This window comes from Leptinotarsa decemlineata, unplaced genomic scaffold (genome assembly GCF_025532065.1).
Source record: "Leptinotarsa decemlineata unplaced genomic scaffold, Ldec_3_MD MMD2_tig00000090_RagTag_RagTag, whole genome shotgun sequence".
NCBI lineage: Eukaryota > Metazoa > Arthropoda > Insecta > Coleoptera > Chrysomelidae > Leptinotarsa > Leptinotarsa decemlineata.
In genome coordinates this window covers 3,691,894-3,713,038 of record NW_027412541.1, presented here as the reverse complement: position 1 = coordinate 3,713,038, position 21,145 = coordinate 3,691,894, and the positions used below count along the sequence as shown (strand labels likewise).

The 21,145-nt window shown below is 33.6% G+C and overlaps 1 protein-coding gene across 1 annotated transcript; it reads left to right on the top strand.

Annotated features, from left to right (window-relative positions):
* Positions 1-2,701: 2,701 nt before the first annotated feature.
* On the top strand, positions 2,702-19,729 carry LOC111511816 (FUS RNA binding protein cabeza). The gene is made up of 9 exons (XM_023167833.2): positions 2,702-2,862; positions 3,016-3,204; positions 7,862-7,984; positions 9,194-9,251; positions 10,908-10,945; positions 15,947-16,059; positions 16,274-16,571; positions 17,346-17,655; positions 19,465-19,729. Exons 1-9 carry the CDS (start codon positions 2,853-2,855, stop codon positions 19,523-19,525), a joined length of 1,200 nt encoding a protein of 399 aa, XP_023023601.2. The 5' UTR covers positions 2,702-2,852; the 3' UTR covers positions 19,526-19,729.
* The last annotated feature ends 1,416 nt before the right edge of the window (positions 19,730-21,145 follow it).

Genomic DNA, 21,145 nt, shown 5'->3' with positions numbered 1-21,145 from the left:
TGTCGCCCCCATACGAACGACAACTCTCAAAAGTTGAGAACTTGTGCGAGCTAAGGACTAACGAGGTCTTACCTTTTAACGTGTGATTTCTAACACGGTTGCAGAATCATTCCAACTTCAACCAGATAAATTCTCTCGAGAAAAATATCTGGTCGAGGCGGGAATCGAACTCACGATCTTCCGATCGTGAGTCGGGCGCACTACCAACGCGGCCAATTCCACAACAAGAATTCCCAATTCTTGCGGTTAAGACCAAAAATCGGTCTTGAACTGCAGTTGTAGCGCGTCCTCGCCCTGGATGTTGTTCGGCTGGACTGCCAGTTTCACGGAAACGCTGCCACAATCGACTGATAACACTTTGGGAGACCCCCAAACCAAGAGCTACATCATTTTGTCGCATGCCACCTTGAAGAAGCCCTACAGGGTGGTCGAGTGTACCAATTTAATCGAAATTAAACGACCTCATGCATTTATTTTTATGATATTTAGTATGTTATAAAAATATCCCTAGACTTTTCCGATGTGTGTTCTTTATCTTATACAACAGTTATTACTGTGGTTGATTGTATAAGATACATATGTAATTGTTGCATCCTGCTAAAATTGGTGGCAACGTATGATAGTTTTCTCCTAATTCTTCACAGCGTACTCAACTGAAAATGTGTGCTCGCACCTACAGTAATATACGAAACGTAACTCTCTCTCTCTTTCCATCTTTACTAACTTATACCTCCTTCTCAACTTCCGTTTGCCACGCCCGATTACACTTTTCGTAACGCTCTCGTCACGCATTCACCAGCCTACTACCTAAGTCAAGCGTGCATATAGAAGTTTCACTTCAATAACATTACCATTTTCGCATTTTGATTTCAAAGAACAAGTATATATTAATAGAAAACGCAGCCATCCATCCATTTTTGGCGTCTTTTTACTTTTTAGAGTAGTGTAGATTACCTATCCCATTCACCAGCAATTTTCCTTTAATTTTGACTATATATAAAAAATAAGTTGGATATTTAATGAATACTTGTGTTCCAAAAGCAAGTTTTTAACATAGAGAATGGATTCATAAGCCACCAAACCTTATACCTCCTCAACTTCCGTTTGCCACGCCCGATTACACTTTTCGTAACGCTCTCGCATTACGCATTCACCAGCTTATTACTACCCAAGTCAAGCGCGCGTATAGAATTTTTACTTCAATAACATTACCATTTTCCCATTTTGATTTCAAAGAACAAGTATATATAAATAAAAAACGCATCCATCCATCCATTTTGGCGTCTTTTTACTTTTTAGAGTAGTGTAGATCACCCCTATAATACAACGTTAGACATAACACCGGAACCTATCCTATTCACCAGCAATTTTCCTTTAATTTTGACTATATATAAAAAATAAGTTCGATATTTAATGAATACTTGTGTTCCAAAAGCAAGTTTTTAACATAGAGAATGGATTCATGAGCTACCAAACCTAGAAATTATAAATAATGTATTTGCTACATTTCGTGGATTATTTCAAATTTGGCGCCGAATAGAAGCTACGAATCTCGGATATGACGACATTTCGAATAACCGCCAAATCCAATGGATAGAGAGGTGGGGGCCTGAAAAGTAATAAATTTGTAGTTTGGAGCGGTTTTTATTAACGATCGTCCAACGCAGTGCTGCAAATGTACCGGTTTCGCCGTAAATTTACCGTTTTGAGATTATTACTCTAACAATTTGAACATGATTTCTAGCGCTAAAACTTAATTCCCACAACTTGACAAATACATTGTAAGAATGAATGCTCGAAGTTGGATATTGATTCCCAACTATTCGAGAGGACTACGGACATTTAAATCTATTGTTGAAATCGACGTTTGAACTTAGGGAAACATTTATTATTGCCTTGAGAAATCGTAGTTGAAAACATTAAACTGATATAATAGATTATTTATCAGTATTCGTTTACACAAATGTGAAAGTAAACTTTTTATGATTAATTGGAGAAATAGGTGACCTTACATGAACGTTTTCTTTCATTTTTTTGTTAAAACTTTGATTTGTCTAAAAGTTCGTTTTGAGAAAGTACTATTGTTAGTATTCAATATACAATCTGATGAATGATAAGGTTGATTTTACAATTTTTTATACACCAAAATTGTCATAAAAAGTTCATAATTTTCCTTGAATTTCAACAAAAAAAACTACAGTGTTATTTTCAAATCTATCATATTATTTTCGAATATATACAATTTTTTCAGTGAGACTAACACAAAAGAGTAATGAATCATAACTCAATCTTTTACATTTACCTTTAAATCAATATATAGGAGCGTTCATATACCACACTTTCAAGTTTGATTCATTTACAATGTGTCAACTTTCCTTGTGTAGAAGATAAAGAATTTCGTGAATGAATCAGGGATAATTGACCAAGGATTGTTTTTATTACTTTTGTTGATCAAAAGGTAGAAATTTCAAGTACTTTTTATTATTATTCGTGAATAAGGTTGTAGTATGAATGTTCAGATGATAACCACGAGTAGCTCTAGTATTTAGGAAGTTATTCTAATTCAACATCAAATCGAGTTTATTTCTTCATCGAGGCTATTTTCGTATTTCATTTGAAAGAATAAAAGTGCGTGTTCCGTATTCTTCTGTAATCTACTACTCCTTTCAACATTTTTGATTTGGCAGCATTGCGTCTACGGCGTTACGACTGTTACGAGGCAACCAACACATCAATAAAATTCGTTCGTTGGAAGTCGCAGTTCATTTCCTGTTTTATTTCTTCCACTTACCGTTGAGCTGTGAGTAGGTATTGTTCGTTGTCCGTAGTGCTTGTGAAATACTTTTGTAACAATGGCGGATGGTAAGTATCTTGAATTATATTTGACATCTGAATAATTTTTTTAAAATTCCAATTTTATTTTGGTTTATTGGAGTCCGTTCTTGATCTTTTTTAATAGATATATTAGAACAATCATTTATTCATCCTGAAATGTTAATTTTCTTTTCGTTTTAGGCTACGGTTCCGGGGGCTACTCTGGTGGGGCGGATTATTCTCAGCCTCCACCGGCTACTTCTTACCCAAGCTACGGTTCCCAAGGTGCTGGGGGGTATCAAACTGGCGGAGCTCCCCAGGGAGGTAGTTCAAGTGGAGGCTCTTGGGGCCAAAATAGAGGAAACCAAGGTGGCGGTTACGGAGGTGGAGGTAAGCTTTGAAGATCATTTGTAACTTTCGAAATGAAATAAGGAAAAAGAAAATGGCTCCCTCGCTGAGCGTCGAATTATTTTCAAAATGCCGGGTCGCTTATATTTAGTTTAACCTGCCAAAAATTGTGAAAATATTTTCAAACAATGACATGGAAAGTAGGAAATGATGAAGAAAACAAAAAACTTTCCATATCTTTACAAAAAAATGTTTAATCATTTCCTCGAGGATTATATACCTACCTATCAATCTAAAGTCAAAAAGTTTTTTCTTGAGAATTCTATTTCAGAAAGTAAACCTGTTAATGCAAAATTCTAAAATTCTTTTCTCTATCGCGTACTGCGGACCTCTATTCACTTTCCATTTCATCTTTTCGCTACTAAACTTTTAATTTCTTCAATATTATCTCTTTCGAAAAGCTACATCATCATTATTTATTAAATATGAAGTGGTTGAAATCTCACATCTCATTATGTATGATTGAACACTGGTTCTTAAAATATCACCTGTTCATTCCACTTATTTTCAATGCTTAACACATTCGCTACGTAAAATAATGAAGGCCTTCACCTCTGCGCGGGACATGAGGTTCTTGGGGATGTATGTGTTTTTTAATGTTTTTTGTGAAAACTAACAATCAGTTATGCGAAAATCAGATTCTTGACGCCTAATGGCGTCCTACGCATATTAGCATTTTCAAGGATATATGCCAATGAAGGCGTGTGGCGTCATCTGCATATATCTTGGTTTATCTGGACAAGTCTTACCACAGTTTTCCGGATTTATTTCAGGAAACAAAAACGACATTTTTTACTTGGTGTGCTCTTTGTGGCATCAACCGCTTCCATTTTACTTATACTATTCTACATGGTTGTCGTTCGTGTGGGGGCGGCAGCTGATTAACAGAAAAACAGATTTTAAAAAACAGATTTTTAAAACAGATATCAGACAATATACTATCCTACATGTTATATGAACTGCCATCATAGAATGTCATTTTTATGCCAGAGTACTTACAAAATATAAGAATTGAACAAAGGAAACGTCAGGATATGAACAGCAAGTTTTTATTACCACAATAATGTTTTTCTTCAAGATCGGTAGTAGGACAGCATCTTGTCCTGGCGATCTATTCCGCCCATATTATTATATATGTTGCTTATTTGTGATGTACAGTCTACTTCGCCCCAAAACCGTAGATTCATTTAGAGAGAGTGGTTCTTTTCAGGATAATGAAGTTTCTACATTTTATTACTGAAATAATAACTGGGCCTAGTTTTGGTTCTGGATTCCAAAAAAAAAAGTTTATTCCGGCCCATGTAAACCTCAAAACATTTGAAATTGAATAGCCGACTGGTCCTCCAGTAGTCTTGAAGTTTTAGATCTTTCCATTTAGTTATCCTTGACCTTTTATTACTGTTTCTTGACAAAAACAAGTTTTTTGCATATTTATTCGTTTTTTTATATTTTCGAAAAACCAGTTATCAACAAAAGTAAGAAGGCTCAGGGTGTGAAGTGTACTCCAGATCACTAAGCCTAAGAATTAAGTGGGGAATGGGAAGAAATACTAGGGTGGTCCAAACAGAACTGGCTGGTATCTCAATCGCCACAAAAGAAATAACCAGGAAAGGAATTTCTGGCGAAAATATAACAATTTGCACTGACAGTAGACAAGCCCTATTAGCCTTGAACAGACAACATACAACCTCAGGGCTGGTACTAGAGTGTCACCAAGATTTAGCCAAAGCCTCGGTAGATAATAAAATTATCCTGAGGTTGGTTAAAGGGCACGACAAGAGTAAAGGTAATTGCATTGCTGACTCTTTAGCCAAGGAAGCAGCTGGACTAAGAATTTTAGGACCCAGTGGCACCTACGGCCTGATGACTTCGAAAATTGCTGAACTAGTCAAATGTTACACCCATGCTCAATCCTTAAGGAGATGGGATGGAATCAAAGGATGTAATCTTGCCAGGATCACCTTGGGCGATCCTGGAAAGCTGGTGCTCAAGAAATATCTGGCAATGACCAGGAAAAATCTAGGCTTAACAGAAGGATTTCTGACTGGCCACTGTCAACTAAGGAAACACATCCACAATATGGGGCTAGTGGACACACTAGCAGGATGTGTGAAGAGGAAGAGACTGTCAGGCATGTCCTGAGCGAGTGCCCGGAGTTATTGTCAATAAGAGAGTGTGTTCGGCGAGTCTTGGCCTACACCTGCCGATACAAAGGAGGTCACACCCAGTGACCTGTCCACCTTCCTAGAAAGGACAGGATGGACGATGACCTAGGAGGACAACTCCTTGGGTACAATGTACAATGGGTCACATGTGGCCTAAGTGCTGTGGGCTTACACTTATGCTCCCTGATCTACAGATCAGGCATAGAATTTTCAGGTTACAAAGAAAGGCAATTAGAATTATAGATGGAGTTCATTATAAAGATGATTGTAGAACATCTTTTATAACACTGAGTATTTTAACATTCCCATCATTATACATATTAGAAAATTTACTCTATATAAAATCGTATATACCTCGATATGAATCATTTGAAAATAAACACGAATAGGTACGACACTAGAAATAAAAAAGATATTATCTTTAATACATGTCGCCTTAAAAAAGGCCAAAATGGACTGAAGTACTGGGCTGTGAAATTTTATAATAAACTTCACGAGGAAACAAAAAAATTAACTACTAGCGAATTCAAACGTAAAATAAAAGAGTTTTTAGTATCTAAAGCTTACTACAATATAGATGAATTTTTACAGGATGACCTTATATTATATTGTATTCACCTTTAAATGCAGTTTCGTGAAATTATTTAAGATTGTTTTAGTGTGTAATTTTAATATAATGTTAATAAGCTTATTTTATGTTGTATCTTTGTTTGACTTGTGTGAATATTGTAAGTATATTAACACCAATAAAGTATCTATCTATCTATGATATCAACAAAAGTCTGAAATAATCGTACGGTTTGGCCCCTGTCGGAAGATCGACAAGCATTCGATTGGTTTCAGTAAATGGAAAATATTTCAAACCTAAACAAATATTTTGCCAACATTCTTTTGTTAGTATTATTCTGTCCTATTGTCTAAGACAAATAGAAAACATCTATATACAGTAAATAAAACGATAAAAAACAAACTAAATGAATTACTATCATTTTCACTTTTTGAATCCAGAGTTTTTGGTAGCATGGTCAACATGGTTTTAGGAAGAATAGCAATACCCAACAGTTCACTTAATTACGAACATGATGGATGAATTACAATTATTTCTCATGCACATAACACTTATGATGTACATAATTCAAATATGTACTCACATAAATAACAGCCAGTTATGTATAACACATGAAAACGTCAAATTCTACAACCTAATTACCTGATAATCTAAGATTTTTTGGAGTCCTGCCTTTCGAAAAGAGATTGAAGAATTCAATATTCAGTGGTTTCTTTCACAAATAGCATAGTATTAACAATCCTATGAGATTGATGCTGTGATATAGAGTTTTTGTCTCTTTTTATTTGTATTTTCTGAATTATTTTTAATGTTATAGCCTATATAACTTCCTTGAACTCAAGGCATAAAAACCTCATATATACACTCTTTGATTCATATATTTTCAAACATACATGTAATTTGTGTATTGAATAAATTTTGGCAATAATAACAATGAAGAAGAGAATTGAAACTTTACATGTTTAACCACTTTTATTTGTAACTATGCAGTTTCTTCCTGTAAGGACATTTTCAAACTTGAACATTTAACAATGTATAAGTTTGAAAATGTCCTTATAGGACGAAACTGCAGTAACGTCAGTTACAAATAAAAGTGGTAAAAAACATGAAAGTTTCAATTCTCTTTTCTCTACATCCATCAATAATAACAAGTTGCTAATATTGTACACTAGATTTGGAGAAGCCAATATATTTGGGAGGTGGATATATGTAAAGATGAACTACTTACTCTCTGTAGAGAACATTTCTTAAAGCCTTTGCCGTGATTGGTTAACTGAATACTTGGGAGATAAATTCATTTACTTACGAATATTTTTTTTAACTATGTATTTCAGTGTGTATTTCATTACATTCTGGCAAAAAAGGATGCCCTTTCAATATCTTTACTACCAGAAATTGTACACTTTTCTTGTTTATCATACACACAAAAAACCATTGGGAATTCTGCTCAAATCCACTAATGCACTAATTCACGTCAGTTCTAAATATCATTGTTTTGTAGGGGTTGTAGGTGGGTACATATTAGTGGAGTACAAATTATAAGAGGGGCGGATGAAACTTATATTAACACTTATAATATCTGAACAGGTTAAAGGGCAACTGTTCATTCAGAATTGCCTGAAAATAGTGTTTCAGTGAAATTCAAATTGTTATCAGGATCCGACATAGGCATGGATGTAAACTATTTTTGTGGTTTATCTCCTCCTTCTATGTCGTATAATAATGCAGCGAATGATAGTCCTTCCATTTTTTCAATAAGTGAAAGGGTAGAACTTCTGCTGAACATTTCATTAGTTCTATAACATATATGTTGCTAACTAGCCATCAACACCAGCTCAACTGTGTTCTATAATATTTGTTAATTTCCGTCAGCTCATCTGATTTAAGTATTTTTTTTTTTTTTCAGGTGGCTACCAATCTGGAGGTAGTGGATATGGTGGTGGAGGAGGTGGTGGAGGCTATGGAAATGGGGGAGGCTATGGTGGTAACTCTGGTGGTTATGGAAGTGGCGGCGGCGGTGGATATGGAGGTATTTATATAACTATAATATTGAAGTTAATCAGGTTTGTGTGTATCACAAAAAAACAAATTGATGAAAGCTCAAATGGAATACACTCTACTATATACTTCGCTAAGTGTAAAAAATATCAAAAGTGAAAATAAATTATATAACATGTACAAAACATTCAAGAAATTAGTAATAGATATATAAAAATAAACAACATACATATAAATATATAAACACAAACTTAAATAAATGTGAACACAATCATGAACTCATTATATCCCACCCTCAATCAATGATGCATTAGGACATAACTGTTAATTGAAAATATTTGATAATTAAAAAAAAAAGCTGTCAACTTGTTATTCTACAACTTTACGTCCTTGCAATTTAAACTAAAAACTAAACTATAAACTCTCTCAACTCTCTAGAGAGTAAATACATAATTTTTATTGTACACCACAAATTCATTTACCATCTTGTTTAACAAAATTATTTAATATTTTGCTTTCCTAATTTTTTGCTTCATTATTTCTTTTTTGCGTTCAAATTACATTTTCAATTTTTTATTCTCATCTTGAACTAATTTTTTTCATTTGATATATTTGCTTCAGGTAGTAGCTTTATTTGTGGGTAACTAAACACTTTGAAAAGGAGGTACACTAAGTACATTCTACAGGTTTTGTTTCTACATCCACATCTTTGTGTCTATAGTAGTACAGATGTCTGATAGGGTATTTGAACTTCCATTTTCCAAGTCTTGATATATCAACCACCACTGATGCATACATTCGCGATAATTAATGCATAATTAAACTTATATCATCACACCTCACATAGGGGTTGTCATTCACAAACAGCATTGCCGTATCTAATATAGCTTTATGTCTAAAATTTGAGCTGGGCAATGATGTGACAATGATTAAATGTTTCTCTTTTTCGTTTTTAACTGCCGCATGACATTTTGCACAGCTGATGGCCAAGTGGCATAATTTTCCTGTTATTGGATCCGCTGGTGTACAAAAGGAACTGAATAATTACATAAATTGAGAAACGGTTCATGTTACGTCCATTTTCCTGTGTCTAGGTGTTCGACATACAAATAAACGTGTGTACCAACTTTATCCACTTGTGGTGCTATAATATTCATTAATATGAGATCATACAATAATGGGATATCGATAATGAATTATGATGTAACTATTTTTTGCACTATATAGCTATTTCTTTCAGGTGGCCGTGATAGGGGCAGTGGCGGTGGAAGGGAATTAGATCGCAGAGATAGTTATGGGTGAGTTAATTCGATTATTATTCTCAAAAAATGTTACAAGAGGTGCTGAGTCAGGCTTGTGAATACTATTGTGATTTCAACAAGATGGTCTAAGAAACATCCTTTTCACATTGTTTAAAAGAAGGTATTGGTTTAAATATCTAGTTGTGAATTTGCAAATTTCTTGCATAAATGGTGGTATATCACATTCTAAGACATTTATGTATTTTTATTCTGTTGGGTTAAATTTTCATAAGGTGTGTGAATAATATGGGAAATGAAATTCCAAAATGAGGTTTTATTAAAGGTTTGAATTCACTAAATCAGAGTTGATGTACAAAGGGTGTTACTTTGGTGGTTTTTAATTTGAATACCTTGGTTGTACATCACAAACATTGTCGTTTGAAAAGGTTTTGTACAGGACTAGTAGGTTCCATATAAAAGGACTTGAGATGAAATCCCTGAGGCAAGTTAGGAGTGGGTTCTTTACAACGTGATTGAGTGAAAAAACGAAATTTGTAATATTGCATCTGCCTAAGGTTTCACATGAACTGGGTTTATATTGGTGAAGTACCTAATTACGTAAAATTTCTGTTGATGCCCTCTAAGGTATATATTTTTAAGTGGTAATGACTCTTATCACAAACGTTATCTTGAGTGTAACTGAGGAAAAAAATAATTATAATTTGAAATACATTTCACAGTCTTAAGTTGGCAAGGTACTGTTTTTTTTAGAAAGGGTATACAGAATCAGAAAACACATTGGAATAATACATTTTAATTGACAATTACCTAAATAACATATTTTATTCATTTTGGACATTTATCTTTCTCAAGCACTGAAAGAGAAAAGTATGTCTACAGAAAATCAAAATTAGGGTTCTCATTCAATACATAACAATACACAATGATCCTTTAATGCAAAATCTGATTCATTTTGAATGAACAGAGGTTGGATAATAACATTGCCACCCTCTTAACCATCTTCACTTAAAGTGGCACTTTAGCTATGTAGTTGACAGATATTTACTTGATTTTACATTTAAATAAACGAAAGGAATGTTCTTCCAATAAAACTATAGTGAAATCAATAATCACTGTATTTTTGGGCTTTACGTTAACAAAAAATTACGATCTGATAAATCAGCATTTTCTTACATAACTGATTTCATAATGTGTAGATGATTGTGTCATTAATTGGAATAAAGACATTTTTGTAGTGTATCATATCTGTTGATAAAAATTTTATGTAAAAATTCTGACTTCTCTAACATTAGTGAAACTCTAAGAACTAGGGACATCAGGATATATTTGATGGGGTTTACTTTTTACATTCATTATTGTGCCATAGTTTTTGGTTGATGTTTATTTTGATGGCTTTCACATACTGTTTTTCCAGTAACTGATTCTAATGATTTTCTGCTAGTAGGTATATTGATATCAAAACTTAAAAAAGGTAATAGGGAAGAACCAATTCCCTGTCTTCTTTAACAAATTGACAATCTACAGTAGAACTGGACCATAGTAGAGTTAACCACTATACAAGTGAACTGACTTCCTAGGAGAAGAGATGTTTTTGACACAGGTTATCAAATCTTCGGACTTGTTGGTTGAACAGCGTTTATCCGTTCCACCCACCCATTTCGAACTGCTACTGATGATGAATTTCTGTTTTAGAGGCGGAGGCAGGGGTGGTGGTGGTGGTTATAATAAAGGTAAAAGCACCCAGTCTTATAGACAATGGTGCATTTTTGTACATCTTTTTAATTATGGTTATTATTTTTGTTAGAAAGAGCTGGATTTGTAGATACACAATAATTTGCTTCTGATTAATTAATAGGTCTGATAAATATTTCAATTTTTTGGATTGCAGTTGGTGTATATTTTGTTATTTGTTTAGATCCGCGATATGAGCAAAAACCAAATAATTGAAATTATTTAAAATCTTGTCCAAATTGAAAAATTAGTTTATATAATTATAATAATTGGTGTTCATTCAGTAAAATGAAAGTTTCCATGACAAAACAGCTCTTTCTTACACATTTTCGATAGTAGGATTTTGTGAATTTGTAACATACAGATGAAAGGAATGTGAAAAAATATGAGGTGGGACAATAAAAATATGTCTTGTTGACAACCAAAATTGTCTTGTAGACAACCAAAAAAATTTCTTAACAGGTGTAAATCTCATCAAATTACAACAGCCTTGAATCGAACATACGAGTTGATTATTCTCAGGTTGGATGTGTTTTCCCCAGACCTTTATTGTCTTGCCTCCTATGGTTTTGGTGTTAAAATATATGGAGGCAATAAGATTTCAAACAATATTTGGGGTTGAATACATTTCATTCCATTTCTGGTATCACACATTGAGGTTTTAAGGTTCAATATATCATATTCTAGTGTTTAGAAAGGTTTACCAAAATGAATTCTGAAATTGTGCAAAATAGTGTATATTTTTAGCATATGAATGAAGCCGAGGACAATGTATCCAAACTTTCTGTAGTCTTGGTATAATTCTTCAATTGTCTAAAAACTGCCAGATGCCAATTTTTTGGAGTTGCAATTTTATCGAAAGGCAAGTCGTCGGCAAATTTTCAATGGAAATTTAGAAAATTGGATGCCTTATTGTTAAAATGCGAAAACCAGATTAACTTTAAGGTGGTTTTGGTAATATTTTATTTTTATTAAATGACATTCTGCAGGCAAGAGTTTAAATTTGGAGTGGATTGATTTTTCACAAGTTTATAGAGTACAAATAATAGTTGGAGCAAGCGGACGTGAGACCAAGTTACTGTAGTTTGCTGTAATTGTGTGAATAAATAAACTGACATTTTTAAGTGGTGTTGACTGGAAATTGAACTATTTAGACGAGCAATTCTTCAATCTGGATCTTTTAATTCATAACTTTGGTGATGAGTAGTTGATAATATTTTGGAATTGATCATTCCAAACTCGCTCTTATTGATAATAATTTTGTCTACTAATTTAGTTTTTAAATATTTATTGTTTGTCCCATGTGTTCTTCGTCCACAATGCTGCGATCACAAGTCAATATTACTATTATAACTTGTTTCTGGAATAATACCACATTATCTTTGGTTGAGCCATACTTGTTGAACTACCATTTTTTACTAAAAAAGGTAACTTTATCATTAACTAGTAGACACTTATCCTGTCGAAAAATTCATGAGGCTAGAATAATAATTACTTCATTACTACTCGTCCAACTTTATAGAAACTTCCAAAGAAAGGATGAAAGTGTAAGTTTAAAATTAACTACTTACAAAGATGTGCAGATGATGCACAGAAGTTTCTTCCAGATAGAAACCGAAAAAAACTCCTACTCAGTTTTTAATCCAATCATTTGTTACGGAATTCTAACAGATATCCACAGGAATGTTACACAATGTAATATAAGAGAGTATTGATTTAAACAGAAATCTATCGTGTTGAATTTCTCGAAGTTTTCAGTCATAATCACGCATTTCTCGCCCATAATAATGATGTTTCCCAAAAAATATTACCTTTTAATTTAAAGTTCATTAATCTATCTGACTCACGTCCAAACCTATTCAAAAGATGAAAAAATCACTAAGTATAAAAAAGAAATTCATCCTATCACATTTTCTTGAAACTTGCTGGAAAGAATGTGTGCAATATGAAAAATACTCTTGAATTTGAAACTAACATTTTTCAAAACATTTCATCTATTAATAGCTATAGAAATGCGAATTCTGAACAAACGCTAAGTTCAACATCTACTCTATATAATAATTAACAGTACTCTGACAAAATGGTTTATCGGATAGCAAGCCATGATGGTTAAATCTCTGAAGAAGCTAGCCACTCGCGCCAGCGAAACGTCAGGAAGAAATTCCAAAAATCCACGGCTTTCAAACTCGAAAAGCAATGACACTAACAGTACTCTGTTCTACAGGTTGGAGGTAATAACATGCCGATTGTTATATGTAGAGCATAAATAAATTATCTAGTTTAATAATGTATATTGAGGGATTCACAATTGAAGACTACTTAAATTAATGTTTGGACAATCAACATTGTAAACAATAACATGGAGTTATACAATGTAACTGGAGTTTTATCCCAACACCATATTGTTATTTTTAACACCTCGACACGTGTTTCGATCAAGAGAAAGATGAAACTGAGTTACACGGTAGTGATAAACAAGAAATACTGGTTGAGTATGTAGAATTATAATGGTATGTTGCAAATTTTCTAATGTAAGCATACATATAAAGCGATTTTAAAATAATGGGCTAATACAATCGTCACTTTCAAGAATGCTGAGTATGGGAGTTCCTGAAAGTATGAGTTACTTTGTTGAAGTAGAGTATGTTTCGCAATAGAACCGGAAAATTTTCCAGTTGAAAAAATCAAATATAACTGCGAAGTAGCGATTCAGTGTAGAACAAATAAAAAGTCAAGATTGGGTGGTATTCCAAGAAAAATGTGTGAAACCAAGCATATTTTAATATAAGACGCAACATTATTCAGTGTTGAAGTTATATTGGAAGTTATTGACTCACTAATGAATTATGTTTGCGAGGATAAAACCATCAATAATATCTTGTTGACATATACCATTTTCAAAGACATACAAAAATATTGTAGGTGAGAAATGGGTATTAGGTCTCATTCTTTCCAATATTCAGCAATGTAGTGGTTAGAGACAACTAAAGAGTATTAAATAAAATGTTTTCCATTGACCAGGGCCAGACAACTTTCTATCAGCGTATGCCTTTCATTCAGGAGATGACTGAAACTAATTACAACTGAATTACAGCGTCTTGTATTGATCGGGACAAACCTTCACTTTGGTAATGGGCGTCATCGATTGAATTCTTAGTACTTAACTATTTTGTTGGTTTTTGTATCTCGATCCCTACTAATACTACCCGTTACAATGTATAGAAATTGTCTAATTATGATTGGTGTATTTTGGTTTATATAGAAAACCATATTTTCGAGTCTTCATATTTATAAAGGTTTTAGTTGAATCGTCATCATGCTAATTTGGTTAAAAAGCGCGCCAAAAGGAGGTGCATCTAACATACCTCAAGTTTTAAAGTACGCAATACAATTTGGAAGTTCAGGTTTGTGTTCATTCCGCACGGGGACGGGGGTCCAGTGTTTTAAAAGTCCACCCTTTTTATTTTGTACAAGAAAACTAACAAATCTCAAATTCCTTTCCATTTACATAAATATTGGTAATGATACCCAATTGTGTTGCCGTTTGAGGTTGTTGACTATCTTTGGTTCGAGTTTCTGTTGTGGTTGAAAGAGTATAGTTATTGCTTAACTCGCCACGGTGTCATGGTGTAGGCTAAATGTACCATTTTTTTCAATTTCTAAATTTGAGTCATATTTTATTGGATAAAATGGTCTGATAAGCAATTCTATAGAAAAATGATTTGTTAGACAAACTATCGCATCGCCAAAGAACTTTCAGTTTTACCTAAAATTAAAATGTGCATGTGATGTGATGTGTTCATGAATTTAACTTTTTGTGACATCGATACTGATGTGGAAGTGTTCAGAAAGAATTGAGAGATAAAACTCACATCACGACCTTATTAATATAACCCTATTAACTCTGGCCATTACTCATCTATCATTGCCTCATAACTCTTGATAATGGAATCTTCTGCATACACCATTATGCACGTAGATCATTAACGAAGAGAACTAACAATAGCGGTCCCAACACTGAACCCTAAGAAACTTATAGTTTCCCCATATAGTTAGTGCCAGATATCGTAGTTGGAATATAAAATATAATTAAAAATGTTTGTTGGGTAACAAGATTAAATTATCTCAGACTAACATATTGAATTGAATTCAAAAATAAACCTTAACAAATTTAAGTCATTTAGATCACTAGACTATTTAACTGATGAAATTAATGATTATGCAAAATGATGGATACATTGTTGAGGAATTTGATAAAATTTACCAAAAAATTGGTTGTTTTTAAGTGAATTTCATTAATACAAGCAATTATTTTGAAAGATTTGTAGCAGTTGCCAAGCCGTTTCGTTTTCGTTACATTATCAACTTTTTTCGGGTGCACAAATTGATGATGCATGTGTAAAGATCAATTGACATACTGCAATAATGTTTGTACTACAGATACATTCATATACACTACTGAACATACATTTTAGCTTGCTTGGAACTTCAAATTGTATGTCAAATTTAACATTTTGACCATTCCATCTATACTTCCAAATATTGATTTCTCCAAATTCAAAGTTCCCCGTATTGGAAAATTAATTATACTAATAACATAACAGTAACACGATTTTTGGAATGAAAAATTACTCGTGTTGGGTGCATATATATCGAGTGATTGAAAACAAGAAAAAAAAGTGGTGTTCTTAGGTTTTTTCATGTGCTAAGATAAACCGAAGTAACAAGAAGGCTGTTGAAATTATAAGGTGGTTGTACTGATTGGAAGTGAGAATATTGTTTCAGTGAGATCATTTCAGAAGTTAAATTGAAAAGTGGAAAAAATTATTGAGGAAATATAGTTTTGAAAAAGTTGACAATTTTTCAATAATTATGTCTAGTGTCTCAATTCCAAAAATATAAATGTATACTTGAAAAGTCTTGCATTTAGACTGGACCAACAATATCTTAGTGTATACTTCAACATAAATTTCCATACTGATGTAGCCATTATATTTCAGGAGGAGATGGCAATTTAGTTGTTCAAGTTGATACAATTTTTGTATCTGGAATGAATCCTGATCTCGATGAAGAAGACATTGCACAACATTTTGGCTCAATTGGCATTATCAAGGTATGTCTTTATAAACTTTTGAAATCGGGCGAATTGCACTCTGTGCTTGAATTGATCAATATTCAAGAAACAATTTTGATATTTCGCTAAATAAATACAGAAATATATTCATTCTTTTGTTCAATCAAGACAATAGAATTTATTCCATCTGTGACAATGTTCATAATTGTCTTTCTATATATTTTCTGTATATAAACGAAATTATTTATTGTAGATGGACAAAAGGACACAAAAGCGTAAAGTTTGGTTGTACAAAGATAAAGCTACAGGTGAAAGTAAAGGAGAAGCTACTGTAACTTATGACGATGCTGATGCTGCGCAATCGGCGATTTCTTGGTTTGATGGTAAAGATTTTCGGGGCTCTACCGTCAAAGTTCAACTGGCGACCAAGAGAGACAACTGGAGTGGTGGCGGTGGAGGTCGCGGTGGTCCTCGCGGGGGTCGTGGAAGTGATGGAGGCCGTGGTGCTGGCGGCGGCGGATTTGGTGGGGGTAGAGGTAGAGATGGCGGAGGTGAGAAATTGCTTTAGATATGTGAAAGAGCATTAGATTTCTCTTACAAGGTAACAGTGTAGTTAACCAAAAATATATAAATCATTTTTAATGATTCAGGTTTATTTCTGTTGAGAACTCGTAAAGTTTCTAAATTCTAGTCTTTTTCATGAGGTTATTTTCTGCAGATTTCTTTATTAGCAGTTGGAAAATGAACCCAATTCATAAGCTGAACTGACATTTGACTGTTGCAAATAAAGAGGAAATTCTGTCAATTCAGACTTTAAGAAACTTTGAAAAGTGAAATGACCAGATGAATTTGGAAATGGATTTTTTATGAGTTTTAGTATTAATTTTTTTCTGTGAGTTTGTTCTAGCCGTTTGAAAGAAGAGGGGGGGACTTTGTCCACCCTGAATGTATTATGGAGTGATGGAATTTGCTGAAATTATTTGAGGAATCTATACAAAACTTGTTGACGAAAGAAAAAAGTAGTACCATGAAAGATTACATGATTCCCTATTAGAAAATTTGGAATTTGTTAAGGGATTAATGTATAATAGAAAATTTACTAGTTTATGATAATATTGAACCATAAAACACCATATAATGTGATGCCATAATTATAACATGTATTCTGTTCAGCTGAAATTTAACTGTATTAACAAGTTTCACAAAGTTGATACAGGTATTACAAGTCAACTTTGAAGTATTTGTGTTTCAGTTGAATTTCATCTTTGTAATACTTTAGGAACAACTGATGATTGAGTTATAATTATTTTTTTCTGTGATTTCAGGCCGAGGAGGCGGTGGTGGTGGAGGAAGAGATCGGGAGGGTCGAGAAGGAGACTGGAAATGTCCCAATCCTGATTGTAGCAACACAAACTTTGCCTGGAGAAATCAATGCAACAGATGCAATGAGGACAAACCTGAAGGAGCAGGAGGCAGCGATGATAGACGTGGAGGCGGTAGCCGCGGAGACCGAGATGGTAGCAGAGAAAGACGTGGCGGTGGCGGTGGATTCAGAGGGCGTGGAGGCGGTGGCTTTGGTGGTCGTGGCGGTCGGGGAGGAGACCGAGGTGGATTTGGTGGTGGTCGTGGTGGAAGGTTAGTATTCTAATTCTCAATAATACATTTTCAAATAAAATGCTATAACTGTAAGTAGCATAGCATAAACATTGATCATTTCATATTTTTTCATTCAAGAATTCGTTATTGAATTTTCTGTAGTAGACTCTGCGATGCTTTGTAGAGAAGGAAATCCTATTTGTAGGTATGTGTGGCAGATACCTCGTGAGCAATATAGAAATTTTCACACAGAAAGTTGAAGTAAAACCATCAAACACCTGTGCACTATAGTCTGAATATGCAAATTGAACTGAGAGCTAACGGCAACAATGTTGAATGTTAAAACTAAATTCTTACCAGGGTCATAGACAATAAAAATGACCCCGATAAGGATTTAGTTCTAACATTTAACATTGTTGCCGTTAGTTAGTCATATGCAGATCGTTGTTGCGAACAGAGATTGTTAGTGCTGTTCAATTAATTTGGTGAATATATATTTTGATAGAAACTCGCCGTTTTGTTTTGAAAAGTTATTTTAAGGTATAGTGTTTACAATTTTGAATATATTTAAATTTTTCACGTTAATTTTGTCGTAAAAGTATATTGGTTCTGAACAGTTGCTCAAGAAGGAAGTAATAATAGAAATAGTACAACATTCAAATGAAAATTTAACTGTTTTTCCACGGGGTTGGTAAATAAAATTAGAAATGTTTTATTTAATATTACAAAACATAGCTATTTCGACTTAGTCTAACAGTTACTAAACAAAATAAGTTTCGTATTTTTTGGCTAACTGTGGCACTTTTTCCATTCAATTGTAAATTAAACAATTTACTGTGGTGATACATTCGGCTCTTTAAATATATGGCAGTAACATTCCGAATGATCTAGATATCATGACATTCTTCACCTACAAATTCCTGAATTATAACATGTCCAGGTTTGAAAATATTTATATTCACAGCAAAATGATTTATTACTGTGTTTATAATTTTCTGTTTAAAGTTTATTTTCGAAATAAACATGTCCTTAGTTTCCTCTTAGATAGACGAATTTGTTTTACCTACCACAAAATGTTCAATTTTGTAAACATCTAAAGCATACCAGGCATACCTGAGAGAGCTAACGGCAACAATGTTGAATGTTAAAACTAAATTCTTACCAGGGTCATAGACAATAAAAATGACCCCGATAAGAATTTAGTTCTAACATTTAACATTGTTGCCGTTAGCGCTCAGTTCAATTTGTATATGAATTACCTTCAATTGAAAATCATCATTTTATAGTCATAAACTCTGCCCGACAAAGTCCCAAAGCAACTCCACAATTACATACTGCGGGGTGGGAGTCATATATATTAGAAAATGCTTTTATTTTTGTATTCCTCCCATCCGCTCTCGGAGAAACCTAATTATTAGTTTCTTTTGATTTACATGGTGGGAGAATATTATCATCTCTATTAAAACACACTACTAGCTAACTTTTAGCTTTCAGGTGTATCCTGTCTGGAGAGACAATGTTTTACAGTACACAGAATGAACCACGGCCTGTCATAAGTACCGCCTCCCTAATTGCGCAAAAAATTCATACCAATTAGGAGACCCCTTTATTATGTTCCATTACTTGTGCTTAAGTGAAAACTATATTCAAACTTGCTTTATTTAGGTAGTAATGGAGCTTGAAAGTAAACTATAAAACATACCCTTTGTGCGGTATGCCAATCTCTCTCAGCCATATCTCATTCTGTGTTCTGTGATTTCATGAAACATCTTTAGGAATTCAGTATCTTGAAGTGTTTCAATGATTGAATTGAGAATTTTTTCATGCTATAATATTTTGCATTTTCAGGGGCGGTGGCGGCGGTCGAGACGGTGGTAGAGACAGTGGTGGCAGGTCCCGACCTTATTAGGCAAACGTCCGTTTTAGTTTTTTTTTCAATTTTTGTATTATTTAAAACTTGTGAATGACTTTTATTTTTTGTATTTAGTTTGTAATTACTCAAGACAGGAATAAAATATAAGTTCAGAGATGCAAATTTTCTTCTGAAATTTATTATTAGTTGATTTCATTATCAAATTTCTATAAATGTGTAATAAAATAGTGTCTTAAGTTATATTATAGTTTAATTTTATTTGGACCAATGAAACTTAACAGTCAGTTTGATTGATTTGCCATGTGTCAAGAAATGCAGAGAGGTAAAGTTGGACAAGACAGTGGAATTAGAAAGGAGATCGGGTGGTAAATCAATTTGAAGGGCAACAAGTTTTTTAAATGCATGTGATTGATATTCAGCTTTATATTTGTGGTGGTTCGTTGATTAAGGATGAAACACAAGCACTACAGAAAAATCCTCAGCACTTTGAGAGCGGTGCCTATGTGAAAGTAGCGATTCACATTGTGATGTGAGATCAGGTGTGTAATCAGGCACAAATCTGTGCCTGATTACACATCTTTGTGGAATTTTCATTGACATATTTTTTCGTTTGAAAACTTCCTACACTCCATACAATGTGTCAGTGTTTTGTGTGAAAGTTTGATATCAGTGTAAATAGGGAATTTTTTTGATATACAACTTGTCTTTAGGTGTTATTACTGTTTCAGAAAATGCATTTATTTTTTGTTATACTCCCATCCGCTCTCGGAGGAACCTAATTATTAGTTTCTTTTGATTTATATGATGGGAGAAGATTATCATCTCTATTAAAACACACACTAGCTAATATTTAGCTTTCAGGTGTATCCTGTCTGGAGAGACAATGTTGTACAGAATGACCACGGCGGTTACAAGTTCAGCCCCTCAATTTGTGCAAAAATGTATACCATTTGCATTCCGTTACTTGTGCTCAAGTGATAAGGTAGCTGATTCACATATTTGTGAAATTTTCATCGACATGATCTTTCTTTGTTTGAAAACATCCCTGTACTATAAACAGTGTGTCATCAAACTTCCTTTACAAGTTTCTGATGTTCCAAAAATATTTTATGTAAATGTATTGGTGTTTTTGAAAATATACAGGGTACCCAGTAGAAATATGGCATATATAGAAATTCTCATTTTTTAAATTATAGAAAATCTGGACTCGACATTTTTCTATACTGTTGATTACAAATACATCTAGTTGACGACTCTTATATATTAATTTGCTGTGATAATTTTAAAATCTTTCATGGCTTTTTGTATTCATCACGTCGTCAATATCGAGTCTTCTTGAACAAACTGTTAGTATTCCCGAAAAGGCTACTTTGAAGATATACAGGGTGTCCCTGGACTTCCTCTTTTCCTCTCGGGAATGTATAGATGGGGTCAAAATATCACCAGTACTTCATATAACTTTTTTTCCTAAAATCCTTCGTTACCAAGTAACGGGCCCTCGAAGTTACAAAATGAAAAATGTTTTTCTTTGATAACTTTTCAAGTGAATATTCAAAATCATCCAAATTTTGGTAATTGACTAAACAAATGAATTCCTTCGATGAGCTTTTATGCAGGAGTCAGTTGTTTTGCTACAAAGTCAGGAACGGACTACCC

Coding starts and splice junctions, on each gene's coding strand:
- LOC111511816 (XM_023167833.2), top strand. Junction 7,985..9,193: donor CGGCGGCGGTGGATATGGAG/GTATTTATATAA, acceptor TATTTCTTTCAG/GTGGCCGTGATAGGGGCAGT. Junction 9,252..10,907: donor GATCGCAGAGATAGTTATGG/GTGAGTTAATTC, acceptor TTTCTGTTTTAG/AGGCGGAGGCAGGGGTGGTG.